General features: G+C 48.0%; 4 protein-coding genes across 4 annotated transcripts; 2 read left to right on the forward strand and 2 right to left on the reverse strand.

Annotated features, from left to right (window-relative positions):
* Positions 1-1089: 1089 nt before the first annotated feature.
* UCRPA7_7766 (hypothetical protein) lies at positions 1090-1683 on the forward strand (the record flags this gene model as incomplete). Its single annotated transcript, XM_007920292.1, has 3 exons — positions 1090-1098; positions 1155-1282; positions 1332-1683. The coding sequence occupies 3 exons, from the start codon at positions 1090-1092 to the stop codon at positions 1681-1683; spliced, it is 489 nt and encodes a 162-aa protein (XP_007918483.1).
* A 4745-nt stretch (positions 1684-6428) lies between these two features.
* On the reverse strand, positions 6429-8057 carry UCRPA7_7767 (putative mfs alpha-glucoside protein; the record flags this gene model as incomplete). Its single annotated transcript, XM_007920294.1, has 1 exon — positions 6429-8057. One exon carries the CDS (start codon positions 8055-8057, stop codon positions 6429-6431), a length of 1629 nt encoding a protein of 542 aa, XP_007918485.1.
* A 7680-nt stretch (positions 8058-15737) lies between these two features.
* UCRPA7_7768 (putative multidrug resistance protein 1 protein) lies at positions 15738-19505 on the forward strand (the record flags this gene model as incomplete). The annotated part of the gene is made up of 9 exons (XM_007920286.1): positions 15738-15860; positions 15911-16098; positions 16154-16208; positions 16266-16867; positions 16922-17348; positions 17404-17559; positions 17615-18188; positions 18237-18874; positions 19476-19505. 9 exons carry the CDS (start codon positions 15738-15740, stop codon positions 19503-19505), a joined length of 2793 nt encoding a protein of 930 aa, XP_007918477.1.
* Positions 19506-20494: 989 nt separating this feature from the next.
* Positions 20495-21287, reverse strand: UCRPA7_7769 (hypothetical protein; the record flags this gene model as incomplete). The annotated part of the gene is made up of 3 exons (XM_007920296.1): positions 20495-20541; positions 20594-21042; positions 21103-21287. 3 exons carry the CDS (start codon positions 21285-21287, stop codon positions 20495-20497), a joined length of 681 nt encoding a protein of 226 aa, XP_007918487.1.
* Positions 21288-24982: the final 3695 nt, after the last annotated feature.

Consider the following 24982-nt stretch of genomic DNA (forward strand, 5'->3'; position numbering starts at 1 on the left):
ATGGCATCGCAGACGGGTTGAGTATGAAAATCTTCAAACGCCGATCTTGATAGCTTCAATCTCCTATTTATATCCATCGGATAAAATATTTCTGAAAAAACCCTGGCTAACTGTGACGCCCTGGGGCACAGGTAGATCGTTTGCCAAGCCTGGTGTCTGCGCCGCAAAGCTTGGTAAGATATCCCATTCTGTGCCGTCTGTTCTGTGATGGTTGTTTGAACTGTGCCGTAATGTTATGAGAGGAGCTTGGCTCTGTGCCGCGGTAGAGTTCATCTCCAAGTGGCGAAACCGCCTTAGCTCATGTATATGCCTGTATTTTGCTCGACTGAGCGGTGATCCTTTGTGTTGACTTGTTTGAAACTCGCTGGCCCGTTCAAGGAAAAAGGGGGCTTAGACTTTGTGAGAGATGATATGGCTGATTTCTTTTTGCTTTATTCTGCTCACTCACACAAATGAAGGCATGATGGTAAACATGATAAACACTAAGGATCGCCGTGTTGATAGCAATTCTGGCCCCGACTTTCTATTTAGAGATATCACGATAATTATATCCATCGCCATATACATGAGAATCGCAGAATCCTATTGTCTTCGCACTGCCACAATGACATACTTCAACAATTCTGCGTTTGGGATAGACCATCAAAATAAGCGATCAACTCCGTTTCAAATCCATCTCTAGCCATGCTCATGTAAGAGGATGACCTCAATATATGTCGAAGCATTACTAAATATAGAATCTAGTGAGAGTTGCGCGAAGAAGAGTCAAATACCCAAGGTGCGTCATGAAAAGGTCGTTAATACCACTAGAGTTGTAAAGATAGATCGGGGGTACGAGCGGTGGAAGAAAAACTTACTTAAGTCTCAGCATCCACCTAGTAATTAACTTTTCAGAAATCAATCAACTCAGATACCTTCATCAATTCCATACCATATCACACTTCCACACCCATTATCTTTCAATACCATTTCCCCATCATCATGCTATTCAGAAAGCTCATCAATGTCGTGTTGTTGGCTTTGGCCACGGATGTTTCCGGTCGGTTCGTCTCTGTAAAACGAGCTAGCGCCCCCATTGGTTGGCGTCACATGGGCCAAGTACGTTCCTATAACCTGAGAACATAGACTGGCCGTATTGATGTTTTCAAATTTAGGCTGAGGCTGCTGCAGTCAACCAAGCAAAGGCTCTAGTATGGGACTCTAACATGGGCAACCAAGGGGGTCAACTCGGTGTGGGCATCTACTGCACGACCTTTAGTATGGGATATTTGTACGAGAATTGGTATGTGACTGAACCAATTGTACTGAAATGCTTTCTGACATGATTTTAGGCACGCCTCGCTGACGGCCACGTCATCATCCAAGTGGGCGAATGTCAAAAAGGCTTGGATACCGCAACAGGCAACTGTCAATGGGCAGAATCTCAACCTCTTCAGTAATGAGCAGAATATTGTCGCTTATCTCACGAGCCTTGGCCTTGATCCCGCGAGAACTGTCCGCATGGCAAAACAGGATGATTACATTCAATACTTGCTTCCCCCCGCCCTTGTCACTGGCAATCCATTATCTATCAAAGCCGTTGCCGTCCAGGGCCTGGAGACAATCGGCTTCAACTATGTCGATTACACCAGTTGGGCAAATATTGTAAACCCAGAAGCTGAGCCATACGCTGTCTCTTACTGAATTAGAATGGTTGTGGAAAGTGTGGTCAGGGGCAGTCATAGTTAGGTGCGCAGGTTTTGGTCGAAGTTAGTGATATAGTTTGCGTCATGTTTGTCGTCCTCGGTCTCTGAATTTGATGGAAAAACTTCAGTAGCAGACAATGTTGTATTGGTTGTCAATTTTCTCTTGGATTTTTGATCATGTACTCTCTTTACTGTACGGAACACGAAATATCCTTAGTACCAACCGACATGTTTTCCAACGTGCATTAAGGAGTCTGAATGAAATCCGTGAAAGCAACTCACCAGGGAGTTGGACCGTGATCCTCAGTGTGGAATATACCCAATGGCCAATCAAATCGAAAGCCACATATCAGTGGTCCTTGGTATTTCCAGCACCGCCATGTGTGTCATTTGTCTACGCCCATGGGTCTATCTTCACCATTGAGTATGTACTCTTGAGTAATATTCTTCCCGCTTTGAGTAGCATCTTTCTCCTTATTGATTGGACGCAATGACAACGTTTGAGATTGTTTTGTTTGATTTATGCGGTCCAAATTTAGACCTGGCTTTGAAAGCAATTACAGCTCATCAGAACCATGAGTACTACCATGATCATTTTAGCTTTCTTTTACCGGACGCGTGAGATGTCAGAATTTTCGAGGTAGCGATATACTGACCGGGGAGAAGGGGGAGATGAACTAGGCACGATTCTCGAAAAAAAAAAAAAAAAATTGCAGATACCCTAGTCTATTATATTTTTTTCATGTCCTCGTGACGGGATTAATTCATAAACAAGTATCAGCAGATCATATGCAAGTCTTTAGTTCAAAAAGCGATCGGCACTGATGGAAGAGTGTGTGCTAAATATTGTTGGAAGGTACCCGCAACGTTCAATGCTGTGCCTCAAATACCTCAAGCCTTCTCCCACTGTTGCCAGGGTCATTACACCCACAGCAATTGCTTCGCCACAAAACAGGAACAGCTGAAGCAAAAATGACCAAAATCATCCCTGATCTCAAGAATCCATGGTAGGCGTGCATAATGAGGTACCTATATGAGATATGACATCAATACGTCGGTACAGATTGGTCATCCTTAAAAGGTTCGTTGCAGCCAGCCGGCTGTAACAGGAGCTATTCTCTGATCCATCTCCATTATATTCAAAAAAGATTAAGCAACATGGACATTTTAGCCCCTCTGCTTTGTGATGTTGAATGGTCTGCTGATCCAGACCATGCGAAGAAACTCACGTTCTTTGCTGATGGAACAGGAGAGGCAAGTATTTGCAGACTAATTAAGACTTGTTTCTCATGGCGACTTTCATAAATACTCCCCTGCATTCTTTTATCACTCACATTATTAACGAGGCGCTGACAAGAGTCTAGATGATATGCCGCGCTGGATACACTCTGTACATTGCTATCGAGTTTGACTGGAAGCTCGAAGATGAGCCGATGGCAACCGAAGACCCTGTGCAGAGTCAATTTGATATCGAAATGACCTTGACGAAGCGTCGCGTGCCAAAGGTCGGCCAGGTTGACACTGCCAGACTCAACATAAACGAATACATGCTGAAAGACGAGGCTTTTTCCACGGCAAAATTCACCATTTCATTTGAAAACGGCAGGTTTCCAGTAACCTTTGGACCGCGGGGCACTGTCAGCCTGGTAACCGCATGGTTTTCCAGGCGCCTAAGTATGAGCGCGTCTCCCTATCCATCGTTGGACAACTGGTTGATTCATGAGGCCGTCCAAGACAATAAATTCTGGGAGGTGGATGACTTCTATGCAGAAGAACTTCCAGTAGACAGATCAAATGATGGCTGAAAGGGGGAGGGTCGCAATTCTCGCCGCGTTTTACGGCAGCGCAGAAAACAAAGAAAAAGAGAGCAACAAAACTATCGTGAGGACTCCCTAGAAATTGCTACGAAGTCAGTATCGGGAACTCTGAGACGGTTGATGTAGAATTAGCACATGCAACCTGTCAGTGTCAATGACGGGGATACCATCTCGTTACCTTAAAAGAGTTGTTTGTTACATAGATGTTGACACAGAAACAAGAAGCCGCTGCTACAAAGTCTTATTGTACGGTTTACTCTACCCACCTCAGTGAGTGTTCTTTATCGTTCCGGTTGAGCATCCCTTAAAGATGCACTAATAGAAGTAAAAGCTTCCGTGTTTGGTTGCCGCTACCACACTTTGAATGGTCTCATGGGACGCCTGCGACAGTGATGGAACTCACCCAGAGGCCTAGATTGCTTACAATGTCGAATCTCTTCTCTCCATAGACACCGTAGCATGACATGGTCGGAATTTCTAAGATTGTCAACCCCATTAGTCTACCCATTGTCGGAGAACTTCATTCTCAATTTGGAAATAACTGAGTTTACAGTAGAGGAGCTCTCCAAGCTATGCTAGGGGTTTGGTGAGACATTTGATAGTGACGAAGTGTCTTAGTTTGACGAGACACCTGGATCCAATTGATTGTGTTTGGAGATGGATAAGCAGGATCGTGCATCAAGCTATTGAGATTATGCGGAGATGAATGATCATCTTCCTGCAACAAGTGTATTTTATTGTGGTGACTGTGTTACTTGGAAAATAAATCACACTGCCGGGGCCAACACATGTTCGAGCCCGCCCATAAGAAGACCGAGCTTTGATCGAGCTAGATCCTTGTTTACTGACTCAATTCTGCGCTGCACTTCCTTCCTACTTACTGACACCTTCTGAGCAATTTCAGACCATGAAAGATTTCCGTCATCTGCTAAACCACGGAGGAACTCGACAGCTCCAACTCCATTGGATGAACTGGGGCACTTGATATCCTGGAGTTGACCGCCTAGCTTGCGGATATCACCTCCGATGATTACAGTGTCGATTTCTCTTACACCAGCATGTCTGACAATGGCAGTAAGAGGATCATAATCTGCTGCGCAAGCCATAGACGGAGTGGTTGAATCAAAAATAACCAGGTCTGCGAGCTTGCCTACAGCAATAGACCCAATTTCGTCATCCATTCGTACAGCACGAGCAGCCTGGATTGTGGCCAAGTTGAAGGCCTTTTGTACAGTGGCGCGAAATTGTTGCGGGTAGAGATTGCTCCTAAAGGCGCTAGATGTTTGGGCTCCTCGATCACTAGATAGCGCCATTTGCATTTGATGGAGCATACTGGTTGGCCCAGAGGAATGGCAATCAGCACCCAAGCAGGTCAGCGGTAGATCAGATCGGAAAGCCACAGGATCAGCTCCTGATGCCATGAGAAGTTCTGCATCAGGAGTGGAGGTGATGTAGACACCGGCATCGCTTAGGATAGTGGCTTGGCTTGCTGTCGTACCATTGCCATGTGCAAGGAGTATGTCCTCTCTAAGCATCTCACAGGAAGCAAGTATCTCGGGTATATGTGCTTGGCCTTTCACATCTTATAGTCAGCATCGCTAGATAGAATGAATGATGATCATTTGAGAGGAGTCAGTGCCGTTTTGGCAGATTGGCGAGACAACATACCTGTGGAAATAGGCCAATGCCTGAAGTGGCTGGTAATGACCTTGACACCAAACTCCCTCACAGAGCTCAGTGTTTTGATGATCATGTCTTGAGGTAAAGAGTATGAATCGAAAAAGAATCCTAGTTGCACTCTACCTCCGATCCCGAAAGGGGCACGACTCGCAAAAGCCTTCATTTGTGGAAGCAGCCAGCTTGGTAGAGGCGAACGATCAATCTCGAAGGAGTTCTCCGTCCACTCTATGGCACGAAGCGGCGAAACGCCATAGCAAAATATCGCACGAAGACCCGAAGCAGCTGTGGCCTCTAAAGCGGCTGAACCGTGCTCGGGTCCAGAGCTCATATGCGCATTGTCAACTACGCAGGTTGTACCAGAGTCAAGGACTTCGAGACAACCACCTAATTGACCCCAAAATATATCATCGGGTGTGAAATTGAGACTTTGAAGGTTGGCTACTAAAGTAAGTCTGTCTTTCATTCACTATGTCCTTCCATACGTACCGTCAACCATGTAATCCAACAAAGTGTGATCTCCAAATCTCCCTTTCAATTGAGTCTGCCATAGATGATGATGAGCGTCAATGAAACCGGGAGAAATGATCTTGTCGTGGCAGTCTATGGCTTCCATCGACTCGGTAACAGGTATTTGATTTCCGATTTCAGCAATACGGGATCCATGAATCAGGATATCGGTGTTTCTCAGGACAACAATATTGTCCTGAGCGTCGTGTTGAAGGACGGTGCCGTTTTTCAAAAGGAGTTGGGCCGTCATGATTCACGGGTGTCTCAACTCAGGGGGTTGTCCTAGGTGACCAAATCTCTGCAGATACTCATTTAGCATGATCATTTATATAAATGTGAACCGCTGCCTGAAGCTCGGGGTTAAAGGCCGGGCAGTGTGGATGATGGTATGTCCGGACATTATAGTTCGGCTCTTTTACGACAGGACCGAACTATTTCTACAGAAGCCTGAGCTTTGCACAATGCAGCCCACTAAAGCCGCAAACAAAACCGATCATTTTGCGATGGACCATGAACACCCGGAGTTTGCGTAGAGACCAATATTTTCTAGCACATTTCCATACACGTGTCCGAGGCAGTGAAGTGAACACTAGGGTATGAGCCAATAGAAGGTCGAGGCGAGAAACAATCAATAGAGTTCAGCTACGCTGGCCGTAATGGAAAATGCATTTGAATGTAATCAGTAGATTTTCCTTGACTAGTTCTTCACGGGATCAATATGAGTTATTTCAATTACAAATCATTCCTGAGAAACAGTCTGCGAGGCAAGGTCCACGCGAGTCTTTTTGAAGTCTCGGGCCTTGACCTTATTCTTGAATAGAATGTCAATCTCGGCAAAGGTACGATCCTTTGTCTCTGGAAGGCGGAAGAAAACCCACACCATCCAGAACGCCATAAGACCACCATAGAAGAAACCGGATTTGGCGCCCCAATTCCATGCAGCCCTCTGGACCATACGCGGTACCAATTGACCGGCAACCAACACAAAGACATTGTAGGTGGCCCTCGCAATCACCACACTCTTTGTGCGGAGTGCACTAGAGGGGATCTCCGTCACAATGGTGTAGATGATGGGGCCGAGGGTGATGAAGAAGATGAAGTACTCAATCAAGAGGATGCTTCCAATAGCGTATGCAAAATTGGTATGTGTGGTGGTATTTGGGATGCCCAAGAAACCAATCAAGATGGTGGTGGATGCCATGAAACAGTTGCCCCAAAGGATAAGCGTTCGTCGACCTACGCGTGGAGTAAGATACCAGGCGATGAAGACGCCGACAATAGCCAATGCGTATTGACCCATTCCGAAATTAAACGAGGCCGTGGTGGGAACGCCGGCTTGCTGCAAGAAGTACACGACATACGACACCAATGGTGCGCATATCTCTTGGAGAACATAGAGCAAAACAGTTACCTCGGTTCGTCGGAGGTTTATACCCTGGAAGAGCTCCCAGTACGAGCTATTCTTTGAGTTGATATCCTTCTCGATGTTGATAGTATATTCAATCATGGAGAGCGTGTTAGTAATCTCATCTGCTGTGGCATCCTTAGACCGAAGCCTTCGCAGAGCCTTGACCGCTTGATCGGTACGACCCTTTCGGGCAAGCCACCATGGCGATTCGGGAGCCAAGAAGATGCCAATCGCGAGAGGGATCGGGAGTGCCCACTGAATAGCGAAGGGAATGCGGAATGCCCATTCACCCTTCATAGAAAGGAAGCCTCGTAGTGTGGCAGTGCCGATAAGATAGCCGACGGACCAGCAGAGAGAAACCAGTGATGTAAGGTATGGTCGGAGGACGTTGGGCGTAACCTCGGCGGCGTATGTAGTGGTCAATGTCTGAAACACACCCCAGGGCACCCCGAGAAGGATGCCGGCCCCGAGGTACATGTATATGCTGGTGGCAAAGAACTGAATGAAGATAAAGCATACCATCAGGAACAGGCAGCCCAACATGACCCATCGGTACCCGAACTTATCAGCAAGGATACCGTTAATGAGGAGCCCGATGATCTGACCGGCGGAAACGCCATTGCCAATACCCGCCTGGATGCTTGCCGGGATCTGATAGTCGCCTGTCGGCTGTAGTTCGCCGTACCGCTTTTGGAATTCTGGGAAGGCGAAGAAGGCAGTCACAAATGCCTTATCGAAACCCTCCATGATGAGGGCGGCAGAAAAGAGGAAAGACCAGAAACAAGCCTTGGGGTATTTGCGGATACCTTCCACCAGGCCCATCTTATGCTCGGCATCTGTAGCCTGCTGGGCGCCTTTGAGTACGGCGCCAGCATCGAGGACGACATTTTTCTCGTCATCCTTTTCCTGCACCACAGTGGCAGTTTTGGGGTCTTCCACGTCTTCCTGATGCACAGCCATGGTGTCGTTTGTCTGGATATTGCAGCGATAGTAGTATTTCCGTGGCTTACTGAGGAAATAAGGGCTGTTTCCTCGCCTGCCGCCGTATCGTACGCTGTGGGAATAGACAAGCCAGACTGGGAGCCGGAAGGAGAGAGGTGCGGATTGAAGCGACCATCATATGTATTGGAGGGGTTCTGCCACCCCTACTACTGGTTCTGAGCTACAAAACGGTACGATATGGCAATCACAGAGGCCATTCGGCCGGTCGGCTTATATTATACCGGCAATAGCTCTTCAACTTGCAGGTATTTAGGCTTTCACCGGTTCAAGAACAGACCGAGAGCTCCACATGGTTTCCTGAACTTCTGAGGATTGGAAGGATGGATGCGTCCAAGATCCAATCAGCTGACGCGGCCGCAGATGATAAGGGTGGGCTTGGGATGATCACATGAAATGGGGAAGGGAGCAATGGAGATGAATTGGGGGGAGATCCACTGAGGAATCTGGGGAGTGACTGGGGCGCGACCGTAACGATATTAGGCCACCAATCTGATATGACCCCTTTACCCGGTTCGACGCAAACAGATGGAGAAGAGGATTACGCCGTACAGCACATGAGAAGGGAACCTGGGGTAGAATTGGCGCCGGTTCCTCTAGGCGCACCTTGGCGCAAGAGCAAATATTACCCCAACACTGCCAAGTGCCATTCTCCGCATGGACGCTGTAATTCTACCCCGGAGGCCGAAACACTGAGTCGATCTCAACCGCGTCTGGTATGGCCAACCATGAAGCACAGCTACCACCCAGCCGCCTCTCGCGCTTCAACATGCATTCCATCAGGTTAAATTTGTAGACTTGTCCATGCCCAGCAACTGTAGCATTGACGATCCTGCGTGTCAGTCAATGTTTCTAGCAAGCCTGTCGGCAAATCAGCTAATTGCTAGGCATTATTTGGTTGCTCATCGGCTCCTTCCGGCTGGGGTCTCTGATTGTGGGTCATTCTTGGCTCCTACTCATTTTCAGCTGGGGAAACTTGGCAGATTTTGTAAATCACGCACAAAATGTCGGGCCAGAATCTACGTTGGCTTTCGGCCGCGTCGGGGAGTGAATCCCTGTCCAATGGTGTGTCCTTTGGCATGCCATGGCCAAAGGGTCTCTATCAGCCTGGACAGGGTTTTATTATCGAGGGAGAAGGAGGTGCATACCCAATAGATTCCCGGCCACTCGCGTTTTGGCCTGATGGCTCTCTTAAATGGACCGCACACTCTGTTAGTGGTAACCTTGGCTATAGCGAGACCTATACCGTAAAGGGTGCCGATACTTCAGTGTTGCAGGATGGATTCGTAATTGACCAAAGTTCGCCAAGCATTTCTATCTCAACAAGGTCGGGGCTGCAGCTGAAGCTCGCTCCGCCAGGCAGCTCCTCATTGTTTGAAAGCCTCGCCATTGATGACCATCTGGTCAATACAGGTGCCACAATCGTTGCATCCATCAATAAGAAAGAGTACACCACCCTTCTTAAGAAAACAGAGTTCGAAAACCAGACCAGCAGCAGGATCGTTGTGAAGCTTTCCGGCGTTGTCGTTTCCGACGGTCGTGAACATCTCCCGTTTGACGCTAGGCTCTATGTATACTCTGACAGCTCGTCGCTACGAATTGTTCATTCATTTATCCACGATTTAGAGGGCGACGAGCCATTGACATCTTTAGGACTCAGGTTCTTCGTTCCCTTCCGAGATACCGAGCCATACAATCGACACCTCCGTCTGGGAGGTTCTAGAGGAGGTATCCTGAAGGAGGAAGTTCAAGGCCTTACGGGTCTGAGAAGCGGCCCAACTATTCAGAACAGACTAGAGCAGACTACTGGCAAGGTTGTCACGCTTCGTGAAGAGGAATGGGTACAGTCAGATTTCAGAAGAGGTTTGGCCTGTATACCTACCTTCGATGCCTACACCCTCTCTCAGTTGTCATCTGACGGGTTTACTATAAAGAAACGCACCAAGAACAGCCACTCCTGGGTCAAAGTAACTGGAGGTGGTCGTGCGGATGGAACTGCCTACGTCGGGTCAGCGAGGCATGGGGGCTTAGTTGTCGGCATGGCTGACTTCTGGGAACGCTATCCGACCCAGATTGACCTGAATGGTTTGACTGGAGATGAGGCAACTATCACAATATGGTTGTATTCTCCCCTGGCTGAGCCTCTCGATACTTCTCCCTTTCATGACGGCTTGGGATTAGACACGTATAAAAAGCAATTTGAAGCCGTCTGGGTTACGTATGAGGACTACGAGCCTGGCTTTGCTACTGCAAATGGGATAGCAAGATCGAACCAGCTCTTCCTCCAGCCGTATACAGCCACACCATCCAATCAACAACTAGCCGCCTTTTCCGCCCTCGTCAGGGAGCTCCCAAGACTAGTGCCCACATTGGATTATATGCACTCGACTGGTGTGTTCCACGGTTGCTGGTCGCCGGATTTCCGTACTTTAGGCTATACTCCTCCACAGAAGGAGCGAGACATCGAGAAGAATCTTGATCTCTTGTTCAACTACTACCGTGGACAAGTCGAGCAACACAGATGGTACGGGTTTTGGGACTACGGAGATGTGCAGCACACTTACGACCCCTATCGACACTCCTGGAGATACGATGTCGGCGGTTTTGCTTGGGATAACTCGGAGCTGTCCACCGACCTGTGGCTGTGGCTCTACTTTTTACACACTGGCCGATCTGACGCCTTCAAGATGGCCGAGGCTATGACGAGGCACACGGGTGAAGTTGACGTCTATCATTCAGGAAGGTTCAAGGGTTTTGGAACACGTCACGGTGTCCAACATTGGAGCGACAGTTCGAAACAGCTTCGAATCTCCAATGTACTATATAGGCGGATCTATTATTACCTCACAGGTGATGAACGCACCGGTGATTTGATGGAAGAGCTCCAAGAAAGCCAATACGCTCTTCTAGGGCTCGACTCGCATCGCAAAGTGCTACAGCATGGAGAGCTCCCTGAGGGCTTTGCCCTGACGAATATCGGTCTCGACTGTGGTGCTTTACTTGCCAGCTGGCTGACAGCATGGGAACGCCGAGCGCCCGACTGGGAGCGAGCGCGAGAATCCATAGTGAAGCTGCTGAGTGGACTCTCCGTTCTACCTCACGGCATTGCTTCTAACGAGATCTTATTAAATCCATCAACATGCGAAGTCCGCGAATGTCCACCTCCCATGCCCCCGTACCTCATTTCTCACTTGTCAATACTGTTTGGCCTGCCTGAAACACTTACAGAGGTGCTCGACGCCATCAAGAGCGATTTCCCCTCGGTGGCCAAAGACTTTCTCCAGACTTGGCTGTCCTACTGCAAGTCATACAACGGTTCAACAGAAGTTCAGCGCAAGGAATATGGCTTTGACTTCGGAGCTGTATCCTGGCGCCAGAGTCACTCAACGTTGACGGCTATTGCAGCAGTGGCAGAACAGAGCGAAGAGCTGGGCCGCGCGGCATGGGATCAGTTTTTCGGGACTGATGGGTATAGCCAAAGCCATGACTGGGCTGTAATCAAGGCTTCGACGCCAGAGTATTTTCAATGCGGAGAGGAGGCGCCATGGATTACCACCAACGAAGCCGCTCGTTATGGCGTGTCAGCATTGTTTAACCTTGCCAATATTAGACAGCACCTCTAACGAATGACAATATGTCGCTCGAAAAGAACGCAATAGTTAAGAATAGCTCCTCTCCGATCCATAGAGATGTTGTTCCTTGATAAGTTGGTTAAAGATGAGCTTTATATAATAAATATTGCGGAATGAACGAATTCTTTGATGACCATACGTACAGACGGGACACATCTTACGTGGTAGATTGAAAATGGTAATTAGCGCTCTACGCGTTTTTGAAAGAGGATCTGCAGCTTCAAGTGACATTAATTTGCAAGAAATGGGTTAGTCAAGTCAGGTATACACAACTTTTCCAGAAATGGCTAATCCAGCTTGCCTAGTTCAGCCCAGTAGTCCTAGTTCATGCATGCTTTCAACACTGTCTAGTCATGTCAACTCCCCAGCGCCAAGTCCAATCCAAATATACCATACACCCCAGCGTGATCCTCTGACTGTGTTGAGGCTTCAATTTAAATCATGTGGTTCTCTTTGTGCCGACCAGTCGGAATCAAAATCGAAAAAGTCCTCTTCCATCATGTCCATGACAGATCTGTTACCAGAGAACCAGTCACCCAAACGGAAAGATTGATTTCCAGTAGGGACGCAGACCGACCCAAATTCTCCACCAGGAGCAATGCTCTCACTTGTATACTTTGGAGATATGAAACCCAATTGAGACAAATACATGTCAAAGTCGTCTCCAACTATGTTCATGTCTTGATCTTGTTGCTGCTGACTCTTCGCCTTGACATATAATGCGGCTATTTGGTGGAGTGCTTTGCAAAGGCGGTGTAGCTTCTCAAGACCCAGGGATATGGATGTGACAGGTCGCAGCCCTGCTGTGAACTGTTCGAGCCGCTGGAGGTCGTCAATATTTGACGTTTCGATGACGTGACAGAATAGAACGATGAAAGGAGTGAAAGGAGCATATAAGATGGTCCTGTACAGGTAAGCTGAATAGATTCATACCAAATCGCGGCGAAAGCACCACGTACCAATGCAAGTACCCAGCTTTTGCAGTAAGGCTTCCCGAGTTTAGTTCCATGCATTCTTCGTGACACTGGAACGCCATCCTAGCCGCTTCAATACATTCAGAGTTGAAAGTGCTCGGAAAGCCTGGTGAGCTCGGAATCGCGCGATAGATTAGAGTCAGAGAGGCCAAATGACCAACCTTGCCTGATTTAATTATCATGTCAAGCGTCATTGTACGGATCTCTTTGTCTTTAGCACCTTGTACCGATGCTCCGACCATCATGGTGCTTTGATGCTTCAATGCTCCCGATAGCTCTTCCATTTCGTTCCAGATCTGTTTCATCTTTCCTACGAGTATTTGTGCCGTCTCGATTCGATGCTCCGGCGACTGGGCCAGCGCGTTGGAGCTATATAGATGTTCATATGTTTCGCCTAGTATACTACCAGTTCTGATCCATACATTAATCACATTTTTCCATGGCTCTGCTAGTTGCATGTTGCCAAAGTTGCGAGGCATTGAAATGTCCCAATCGTGCATGATAGATGTGCGACCAAATCGTAGAGCAAGGCCTTTATCAAGCATATAACAGAACCAAAAGATTGCGGATTTAGCGTCATCTGCCTCTCCTATAGTCTGTAATCGATGCCATCCAAGGGTTTGGCACATGGCAGCTGCGGCACTGTTGAGTTGCCAAGCAAGACTCATCTTTGAAGTCTCTATGGAGTATGTGACCTATAAGGGTTAGCAGGCATTTGTGTACCTACTCGAAGACTAGATTGACTCACACCGAGAAGCAGTGCCTCGATCATTTCTCTGGTAGGTGGAAGAAGCAGTGGTAAGTTGGTCAGTGCAGTTTCCAGGTTGTCCCTGCACAAGTGGTGATACTTGAGAAACTCTTCGCTCCTAGACTCATTCGTCATCGCCTTCTCTTGAAAGAGATAGTACAGCCCCGCATTCACGATGATGAAAATTGGAATGCCATAGTCTTCTGTGGCAAAGTAGACCTTTTGGCACGCGTCTATAAACTCCTCAACGGTTATGAAGGTACAGCTCATCATAAAAGTAATCGGCGGTGCGGCTGTTCTGTGTTAGCCTTTCGAGACAATATTGTACAATACCAATACCCTACCCTTAATCTCGCGTATGAGCTTCAGAACGGCATCTATCGGAGGCAACGGTAGCTGGCTGAATCCCCCTCTTGGCATTGGTCGCTGATGAATGAACCGGCTCTCGGGTGAAACACCCTTTCTCCCATGGGTATACACCATTTGTTGAAGTGACACCAACGCACTCTGTATGTCCGGACTAAGTTGCCGACTTAGTGAGGTATTCGTCACTGCCTGTTCTAGAAACTCGCGAGCAAATGCAGCATGCGCGTTCATCGATGAATTGCCTTCGTAAATTTGATCCACGTCTTCTTTGTGAGATAGTTCTTCGTACGTGGTACTGGATTCGGCAACGCTTGGGGACGTGTCAATGTTCGTAGGATCTGAGCCTAAGCGAGGAGCTTCTCCACGACTGAAAGACGTCGTCAAGTTGCGGAGCATTCCCTCGATCCCCATAAGGCGAGATTCGAAATGGTCTATCTTACGTTCACTATGTATTGTTAAGCTATCAATGTGACGGGAAATAAAGTAAAGGGACTTACTATTGGTGAGAAATCAATACTCTTTGTCGCACCTCCCTGGCTTTGGGAACTTGGCCTGTCCAGCTACATTCTCTCTGTCCTGTTTTACAATTAGAGCATGGGGTTTCTTTATCACATCGTATCTTGACTCTGAGTTACTATGAAAATTTGCGTAGAGGTCTGAGGAGATACAATTACCTTTCGAGAGCGACATTGATCACACTTGTATGTTCACCCAAAATCGATCGTCAGTATATTAAAGGTCAAAGAATAACATAAAGAAAGGAGCGTTACGCAACACTTTAGAGAGGCTAAATGGGCAATAGAATGGAGACAAGGAAATGAAAACATACAGCACGTCGAATAAGCCCAGACTTATCCGGAGGGTCGGACATTTCGACTAAGATCTGCTCGATCTTGGCAGGCAAGCGAAAGACTACAAGCCAGACACCAACCAGAATGATTGCAGCCTCGTTTCATGCTTCGGAGGCTTCGGTAAGAGATCGGTCCTTTGGCTGCCCGAAGAACTTGCAGATATAAATGGCGTTGGGCGTGTTATTATTACCGAAAGATTTGAATTGCAGCGAATCTTGCACCTGATCAACATTGAGCTAGAGTGTAACTTAGTGCACGGGCCAAAACGTGACCTATGCGTTTGCCGCGGAGCGCCGAATCCGAACATTTCCCAAAGGGTTTGTTCGTGGACGGTCCGTGTCTGACTCGCGGTGCCCACGTCCCGCATGTTATATCCTGCAAATACGGTCATCACGCACCTCGCGACGGCTCATGCTGAGGGGCTATCACTTGGCTCAGGCATAATTCTCCAGTTTCATTCTTCACTTTGCGTAAATTTCGTATTTTGGAATTCTCTCTACAAGGCTTGTTTCAAAGCCTTCCCGTAAATTCATCGTCCTCTTGCATCGCTTTGTGATTGTCTACTTTTGGCCTTGATGATTCGTCCGAGTAAACAAAGAGGCTGACATAATCAATGAAGTCTTTCCCGCGGAGCTCCGATGCTCCGAGGGCTTTCTTCTGATTGGCTAGAATGATTACGGGCAGCAAACGAGTAAGTTTGAAGTATGGCTGACTCGGTTCGTCTCCTTGTAACTGACAATCAGGGCAGAAGTTCTGATGATTCAGTGTAAGATACTGTAGCTCATATCTGCCTAGGTCTTAGTCGAAAACAATTAATTTGTGATCTGGTGCGAAATGTGATTGGTTATAGGGTGATTGCCCCTTCTCCATCCCGGGCCGGCGGGTTGTCCGTCGCCTCTACTCGCAGCTCCCCGGCCGCGCTGGCCCCTATTGTATCGACCATTCATTTTCGATTATACAAAATAAAACACTTCAGATTCCATGACTTCCTGGCTGTTACTTGCACTCACTGTGGTGCTTTATTTCTCACTATTCTAAGTACGGTCTTGACCGAATAAAGATCGACGACGATGGAGAACCACTCAGAAAAGTCTGAGCAAGCTCTAAGGGCTACTTTAGGTTCTGACACGGCTCCCATCGTCTCTTCTAAGAATCTTCGGAAGGCAGACGAAACTTCCAGGAATGGTTACGTTGTGAGTGCGCTCTGGTCTCTCCTCACCTCGACTTTAGTTGATCTTTGTAGCGTGTCTTCAAATACAATGACACAATCGGATGGGTCACAACTGCCATAGCAGTTGTCTGTATGATTGTTGCTGGAGTTCTACTACCCCTCATGAACTTCATCTTCGGCAAATTCGTTACCATCTTCAACGACTTCATCACGGGTCGGAAGACTCCCTCAGAGTTTCGATCATCCATCAACCAATACACGTACAGAATCATATGACAGAGCCACTAGCTGGATGGAACTGATACAGATATTTAGACTCTACTTCGTCTATCTTTTCGTCGCAAAGTTTGTTCTCGCTTACGTATGGACGGTAAGCACGTACTGATGAAACATTGAGACCTTCTGCTAATAGCTTGTGTCGCTTTAGACCATCATTTCGATTAATGCGATCCGTATAACGCGTGCACTCCGTCTCGACTTCCTCAAGCAGACACTGCGACAGGAGATTGGTTACTTTGATTCATCAGAGCTAGGATCCATCTCTGGAAGTATCAACAACGGCGGCAATCTTGTCAACCAGGGCATATCTGAGAAATTCGGCCTAACGGTGCAGGCTACAACCACCTTCTTTGCTGCGTTTATTGTCGCATTTGCTGTCCAGTGGAAGCTAACACTCATTACTTTGTGTATTGTACCTGCCATTCTGATAGTCATCACTATATGTGTCACCATCGATAGCAGGATCGAGAACAAGCTTATGGCCACATGGAGCTCAGCCGATAAGTTGGCTGAGGAGGTGTTTGCCAGCATTCGTAACGTGCACGCATTCTGGGCGTATCCGAAGCTGTCTCGCAAATACGAAAGCATTGTAGATGACGCAAAAAGGCTTGGAAAAAAGAAGCTTCCGATCTACGCTGTCATGTTCTGCATCCAATTCTTCTGCATTTATGCAGGCTACGGATTGGCGTTTTGGCAAGGGATTCATATGTATTACCGTGGAGAAATCACTGCACCAGGCGATATTGTCACGTACGTTATTTCTATTCTAAATATCACACTCGCGAAGCTAACCCATTATTTTAGGGTCATTCTTGCGGTGCTTCTTGCTGCTCAAGGCCTAACACAGATCGCTCCTCAAATTATGGTGGTAGCGAAAGCTAGAGCGGCAGCGGGTGATCTTTTCAAAACGATAGACCGAGAATCTCAAATCGACTCACTGTCAACACAAGGTCTCAAACCATCTGAATGCCGGGGAGACATCGTCTTTGATAACGTCGATTTTGCCTATCCGTCTCGGCCGAATGTCCAAGTTCTGAAAGGGCTAGGCCTCATCATACCTGCCAACAAAACAACCGCCATCGTCGGAGCAAGTGGCTCGGGGAAAAGCACTATTATCGGTCTATTAGAGAGGTGGTTCTCTCCTCTTAGTGGCAGCATTACCGTTGATGGACAAAGGATTGAAGATCTCAACATTCGATGGTTAAGAACAAACATTCGGCTTGTACAGCAGGTTCGTCATTTCCCACCTCTTGTTGCAGCATAATAAAATCTAACAGCTTCTACAGGAACCAGTTCTTTTTAATGGCACGATCTTCCAGAATGTTGCCTATGGTTTATCTGGCACGCAAGAGGCAGACTTCTCGGACGAGAACAAGTTCAAGCTCGTGAAAGAGGCTTGTGAAGCAGCCTACGCCCATGACTTTATCGAGAATCTTCCCAAGGTGATATACTCTTCACTATCACAGCCAAGGTGCTGAGATATGCTGACATGATCAGGGCTACCACACACAAATTGGCGAGCGTGGGGCTATGCTCTCTGGAGGGCAGAAACAACGCTTAGCCATTGCAAGAAGCGTCATATCGAATCCTCGAATTCTTTTATTAGACGAGGCTACCAGTGCCTTGGACGCGAATGCTGAGCATATTGTTCAAAAAGCATTGAGCAACGTTGCAGTAGGCCGGACCATGGTGGTCATTGCTCATAGGTTGTCAACTATCCGTGATGCTGACAACATCGTTGTGATGTCAAAGGGTACAATAGTTGAGCAAGGTACTCACAAAAAGCTCATTGAGCTTGGCGGAGGCTACTCCCGACTTGTTCTTGCTCAAGATATTGGTAAAGAAAACCGAAGCAATAACCAACAAGAACAATATACTTCTAACGATCACACTGAGAAGGCGAATGTCGACAAAGCCAAATCTAGATCCGGCGGCGAAGATGGCGCTCCAGAGATGGCGAGGCACAAGGTCTCCAATTACAATCTACTCAAGTGTCTATCCATTATAATAAGAGAACAGAAGAGCCTGCGGTTTCCATTTGCAGTCATCGCCGTGGCAGCAACAATAGGGGGTTCGTAGTTATCTTGCAATTCGTCCGTATCTTGACTAACTGTCTCAGGTGGCACTTATCCAGCACTTGCAGTTCTATTTTCGAGAATTCTCGATGCCTTTGCTCTCACAGGGGATGCCATGCTTCACCGTGGGGACTTCTATGCTCTGATGTTCTTTGTCATGGCACTTGGCAACCTAGTCGCCTACCTGATCCTTGGTTGGATGTCGGCCACGATATCCCAAGGCATCATGAACTACTATCGGCTCGATATCTTCAACAATATCCTACGTCAGAAGATGGAGTTTTTTGACGACCCTGACAACACAACTGGTGCGCTCGCCTCCCGACTTTCCACCGAGCCAACGGCACTTCAGGATCTACTATCTTCCAACATCGCACTGATCCTTACAATCATGGTTAATCTCGTGTCAAGCTGTGTATTAGCCATTGCATATGGTTGGAAACTTGGTGTTGTGTTGACCTTTGGTGCTTTGCCTCCTCTTGTCGCATCCGGATACGTCCGCATCCGGCTCGAGTTCAAGCTCGATGATGACACAGCATCACGATTTGCCAATAGTGCGGGGATTGCTTCTGAAGCTGTCCTGGCTATCCGCAGTGTTGCCTCTCTGGCTCTTGAGCACGAGATTCTTGCTAGCTATGAGGACAGTCTCCGATCGATTGCCAAGACCTCTGTCAGGAGCCTTGTAAGTACTATGTTCTGGTACGCGCTTAGCCAATCTATATCGTTCTTGTCCATGGCTCTTGGATTTTGGTACGGAGGCCGCTTGATATCATTTGGGGAGTATACTTCTCAACAGTTTTATACGGTCTTCATTGCCATAATTTTCTCGGGGGAGGCTGCAGCATCGTTGTTTACCTATACATCTAGTATCACTCAGGCTCAAGGAGCGGCAAACTATGTTTTCAATATACGGAAGGAAGTTCCCACTGATATGAAAGATAATTATCCGCCAAAACCTCAAAACCATGCCGTGGAGGCAATTGAGGTGGATTGCATCGACCTCGTCTTCGCTTATCCCCGCCGACCAGCAATTCAGGTTCTCAAGGGAGTGTCTTTCAACATTCAACCCGGCCAATTCGTTGCTTTTGTTGGGGCATCGGGTTGTGGCAAAACCACCATGATTAACCTTCTCGAAAGGTTTTATGAGCCAACAAGTGGCTCCATCCGCCTTGATGGGGTCGATGCAATGTCTATGCACCTCGGCCAATCTCGTCGACACATGGCTCTCGTGCAGCAAGAACCAGTTCTCTACCAGGGCTCCCTTCGCGAGAACATCTCATTAGGAATCGAAGATCTCTCTGATGGAGCTTTAGCAACAGTCACAGATGAGGAGATCTTCGAAGCCTGCCGGCAAGCCAACATCGATACATTCATTACATCACTTCCCGACGGCCTAGCCACTTTGTGTGGCTCCCAGGGGCTTCAGTTCTCCGGTGGGCAGCGGCAGCGCATAGCTATCGCGCGTGCCTTGATTCGGAAACCAAGTCTTCTTCTTCTTGATGAAGCCACATCAAGCCTCGATACAGAATCCGAGAGAGTTGTACAGGCGGCTCTAGATGCAGCAGCAAAGGGTGAAAACGTCCAAGGAAGAAAAAGAACGACAATTGCCGTAGCACATCGATTATCTACCATCAAAGGGGCAGATACCATATTTGTGTTCTCTCAAGGCGGAGTCGTCGAGGTTGGTAGTCACGACGACCTGGTTCAGAAGAGAGGCATGTATTACCAAATGTACCTTGGACAGGCGTTGGACCAGTAAAGGCGTGGATTGCCTGCATATGCAGCATTTCGCATGGAAGTAGCCGTGTGTAATACGTAACAGTCTCTACTTCAATTTCTATTTGTTTTGTTCTAGAAAAGGCAAGCGCAGGTCTCTTATATTTCAATCTTTCTCTAAACAAGGAAAAGAACAGTTCACTTCACCCACCGTTAGTTTGTTTACACAACCACACAATACTCAATGAACTCTCCTAAACAAACAGCTGGACTCAAATGGTGTGCATGATACCGCTATAGATGGGATAGACATTTTCTTCCATACCTTACCTCCAGAATCTTTCAGAGCGTATCTACAAAGTCAATCCGAAGCACTCTACCCTAAAGAGCTTTTTGATTCTAAGAATGAACAATGTACTTTACTCAAATCACCAATTACGCTTTCGGCGTTGCTGTAAGATGTTTATTGCAGTGAGTGCTAATAGACTACCTTACTTAGGTCACGCATTCTTCAATTGAGACAAGTGCTTTTCATCTTGTCCTATCTCAAATCCTTACTGGAGGCTTGACCATTTTCTCCACCATGTTAAACAGCAGTAGGGGAAGGGTTGGCAACCGAGTAGCAGTCGCAGCCTAAAGCACATGTCAGCATCTAGCGGGTTCGTAAGACAACAAAAGGACATACCCATCTGTGCAGCGGGGAAGATCAATTCGACATCGGCGTGCGAGCAAGCGGCAACGACGCAAGGAGTAACCTCAGTACCGAGGGTCTCGAAGTTGGCGCACTGGCAGGGAAGGTCATCAAGGCCACCGCAGCCATAGCTGGGGTAAAGCTCGAGGAAGCAGTCATAGGCGCAGGTTGGGACAGCGGCGATGGCGCGGCTAGCGCAGGCAGTGGCAACAGAGGTAACGGTGGACGTGACACGGGGAGCGCGGACAGTGGTAGCATTGGCGGTGGTGACGCCCAAGCAGCTGCAGGCAGACGAGTACTCCGAGCCATCATCGCAGGAAGAGGCATAGGTGGGGATGGCGCTGGCAGTGACGGTGACCTGGCGAACATCGATGGCTCGGGCAACAATCTCGTCACCAGAGCAGCCGGTGGGCTCCGGGATGAAGGTAGTCACAGTGCGGGTGCTAAGAAAAAGGCAATGTCAGTACAATCGGCCCTGCATATGTCAAGGAATGAAGACATACCGCGGAGTAGGAGTGACTGTCAGACGAATGAAGCTGGAGCAGTCGGCCGAGCGAGAGGCAAGGTCGGGAAGTCCGGCACGAGTTCCAGTAACCTGACGGTTGCAATTGTTGCCGGGGCAGGCACGTTGCTCAATGACAGAGCCCAGAGCCAGGCTGGCGAGCGAGAGGATGATGGAAGCCTTCATTTTCAAAGATAGAATGGATCTGTCGAGTTGACTTGAGAACCTGAATGCTTTGGTGATGAGAGAATAGTCTAGAGAGCTGTCTGTGTGGGATTGAGCCGCAATATATATATTTGGATAAGCCAGTAGCTACTACAGTCAAGTTTATCGCGGATGTCCGGCCAATTGTTGAGGACACCCGGAACAAGACATGGTCACCGATCACCTCCGTACAATCCCGGTCTAGGATTGAGTCCACGTCCTTTTGTGATATCATTCAAGCCACTCGCGCCGCACACTATCACCGACTCAAACGCACTGAAAAGGTGCCAGTGCAGCTCTACACCGACCATTGCCCAATCAGGGAGCTAGTGTGTCGATAAGTAGCAAGCCACTACGGCTGTGACCTTAAGCCCGCGAGATCCCAGGCTGGCCGACCCGACGTCGGAGGTGCCAAGATGGCTGGAGCTGAAGGAAAATACGAAGCAACCAAATTTTCATACCTAGAGCAGCCACATTATGCACGAGTGTTGCTGGGCTGGCCGCTCTGCCACCTGCAAATGAACCCCTGATGCCGGCAGCCAATCGCCGTCGACGAGCCGTGGAGAATCTAATCAGATCATCTAATCTAATCAATCAACAGCGCGGCATGAGCTCGGTTGCCTTCCGACCTATCGGTTACTAGTTATCAAGGTTGCTTTTAAGCTTACTATAACTGCACCTAAGTCGGGACCACGCGAGGCTAACGGTGAACTATTTGCGGGGTTTTCTGTTCCCTCCCCTCGCTCTCGGCCTTCTTCCAGCCTGTTTGCATCATGCATGCCGCGAGATCCGAACGTGGCAGCTCAGGATATTATAGTCCCTCAACAATGCCCCCATCAAAGTGGCTCGATCCATGGTATTCTGACCAACTGATGCGCGCCCGGGTCTTGACTATTGGACTTCAGGCTCTTGGCAGGTTTGTGCGTTACATGAATGGCTCCATGGAGCGAGCAACAAAAGTCCCTTCACTTCGATAATGCAACAATTTGCTGCAGCATCCATCGGGCAATTCCGGCATACCCAACATCAACTATCTCGGACTGGGACTCCGCGTCCTCGATGGCCGCTCTCAAGATGCTGTATGATGATGCTCGGATTGCACTATTCATTAATTCCTATCCAGATCCTCGAGCTCTTTAGAAAAAGTTTTGACTGGCTTTGGCTATATTGATTTAATGCTAGACAGATTGGACCTTGGCCAGATCACCAAGTAATGACCATGTTACAGCATAGCTGTAACCAACAATACGGGGCCTTGTACGGGCCCCGCCACCACTAAGTCAGTGGCTTACCATTATACGTGCCCTAATTCTCGCCTCAGAGCTACATAATACAATTCACAGGTAGAACCGAGACATATACGTAAGAACAATACTTCATGGCGGTTCATGTGAATGCTTGCTAGCCAGAGTTGCAGCAGTAAGATACTCAATAAAATCGATAGTTCAAAAAAAAGCTTAGATCACCCTAAGCATAATCCTTCGGTCAGAACTTGGATCATAGAAAAGCCAATCGAGCCACAACTCCCAAGTATAGACTAAGTCATCTGGTCTCCCTAAATTATTGGCTCATTTTTCCGAGACCACAGTTGGCTGTTTGTTGAGCGCTTCCAATTCTCGGCTCCTCGGCGATGGACTGGTTCAGCGACTCGACGATGACACCCCCGAGTTTGGAAAGCTTGAGCGTGAACATATTTCCTCATTACAGCAGTAGGTCACTTTTGACGGTCATTGCCTGACACATCACAGCAGCTCACATGAGCTTGTCAATCCTCCGCACTAAGGTGTTGAGAACCGGAAGTATCGATAATCCCTTGGGCATCTCACCAAAGATAACTACACAGAAACTAACCTTTTAACTTTGACACAGACGACGGACTTCACGTTGAGTTTATTGAGCCTCTAAGGTTTTAATAATGGTAGATGCTGAGTCGGGGGAGCATAGTCTTACCCCTGCCGGTAGTCAGGTGAATTGTTCGCTATTACTTACTTCACTTTCACTCGCTTTTACCCAGCTACAACTACTACAATAGAAGAATGGCTACCATCATTCTCAGTACGTTCTCATGCCCTGGAGGCTTATTTGTGTGTGTGTGTGTGTGTGCTATGTGATATCTTGAGTGGGTGTTGGTCGGCAGTAGACACTACTACCCTGTTTCAATACAGATCCTCATATGTATACCGGCGCCGCGCTGCAGACACTACTCCCACACAGGCGCACCATTTTCTAGCCGGTCAGCCTCCTTTCTGAGAGCATCAACTCTGAACCGTCTGTACGCATTTTCGATTTTCTTTTCTCTCCCAGGATCCCTCCTGATAGATCTTGCCGCTCCTGATGTTCCAGTCAGAAGCCCTGTCTCACCACCTACGAAGAGACCGCCGAGACTGAAAAAGAAATAAGCTGCAAAGTCCCCCCATCGAGTTGGCTGGAGCAATGGCGTAATGTTTGGAATGGGTTCTAAAAACGTCAGAAAGCTCAGGAACAATCAACAAGCATGGACTACAACGTACCAGTTCTACCGCCGGCAAACACGACATGTGTAGGTTTTTCTACTGCACGGAAGGCGTTGAAAACATCCAGCCGCGCCTTTCTCAACCGATAAGCTATGTAGACTCCCAGGCCGAGACCAACGAGGGATCCAACAGCTGCGTGTACGGACACGGTACGTGCTGACTTCTTCAGCACGTCGCGATCAGACTCATCGAGATCGTGCTGGAAATGCTCCTCCGCGAGCTTGGCGAGATCCTCGTGCTGTTGTGATTTGCGAAAAGCGGCGAGCGACATGATGTACGGATGATTGCGTCTAAAAATTTTTATTGGTGATTGTTTCGTGATGCTGGATTGCTTCAACTTGATATGGTGAAAGCATGAAGTTTTTCGGAATTATTGAAATGTCGTCATGCTAAGGTTCGAGCCGCACCGTTCCGGATGACGTCACCGGCATGCGTGCTTCATTCTCCAGTGCTGTCCTCCTCCTCAACACACGAGGAGATGGAAGAGTAGTGCACATTGAGATGTGCCCAATTCGTCCGATTTTGGTGGGTGAGCTGTCGCACAACTCAACTCACAATTGGACGTCGTGCTGTGAAGAGTGCTACCTTCCCATGCCTCTGGACATCAACCTCCTTGAAGTGTTCTTTCAATGCATCTCTCAAGTCGCCCTCCTTGTCGCCTCGATTTCCGAAGACACCCTTCCAATTATAAATTTCCAGCAGGCATCTTCCCAAAGCGTTGTGTCCTGCTTCGTCGCCGAGGATGGTGGCGCCGTACAACACTCCAGTTACCGGGTTCAAGTGAGGCTTCAAAGCAGAAACCACAGTCTGCACCTTCTCTGCCATGGATCCGGATAGGCAGTGAAGCAGATAGAATGCTGATATTGAATCAAACATTGGCGGCTGTTCTTTATCCCAAGGTCTTGTCGCGTCATGAAGAATCGAATGGATGATTTCCGGTGAAACCCCTGCGCTTTCGAGGCGTCTTTTTGTCTGCGCGAGAGCATTCGCATTCATGTCCATAAGAAATATGCTGTCGTAAGAGGATAGCCTCGCATTACTGTGGTAAAGAAAATACCCCGTGCCGACACCCACATCGAGGTGGTTCTTCCCTTCTGGCAGATGTCCCTGAAAGAACGGGATGAGGATGTTTTTGGAGCTGCAGCACCAGGCGAATTGGTTAGA

This window comes from Phaeoacremonium minimum (genome assembly GCF_000392275.1).
Source record: "Phaeoacremonium minimum UCRPA7 unplaced genomic scaffold PA7_03_scaffold_554, whole genome shotgun sequence".
NCBI classification, from domain to species: Eukaryota; Fungi; Ascomycota; class Sordariomycetes; order Togniniales; family Togniniaceae; genus Phaeoacremonium; species Phaeoacremonium minimum.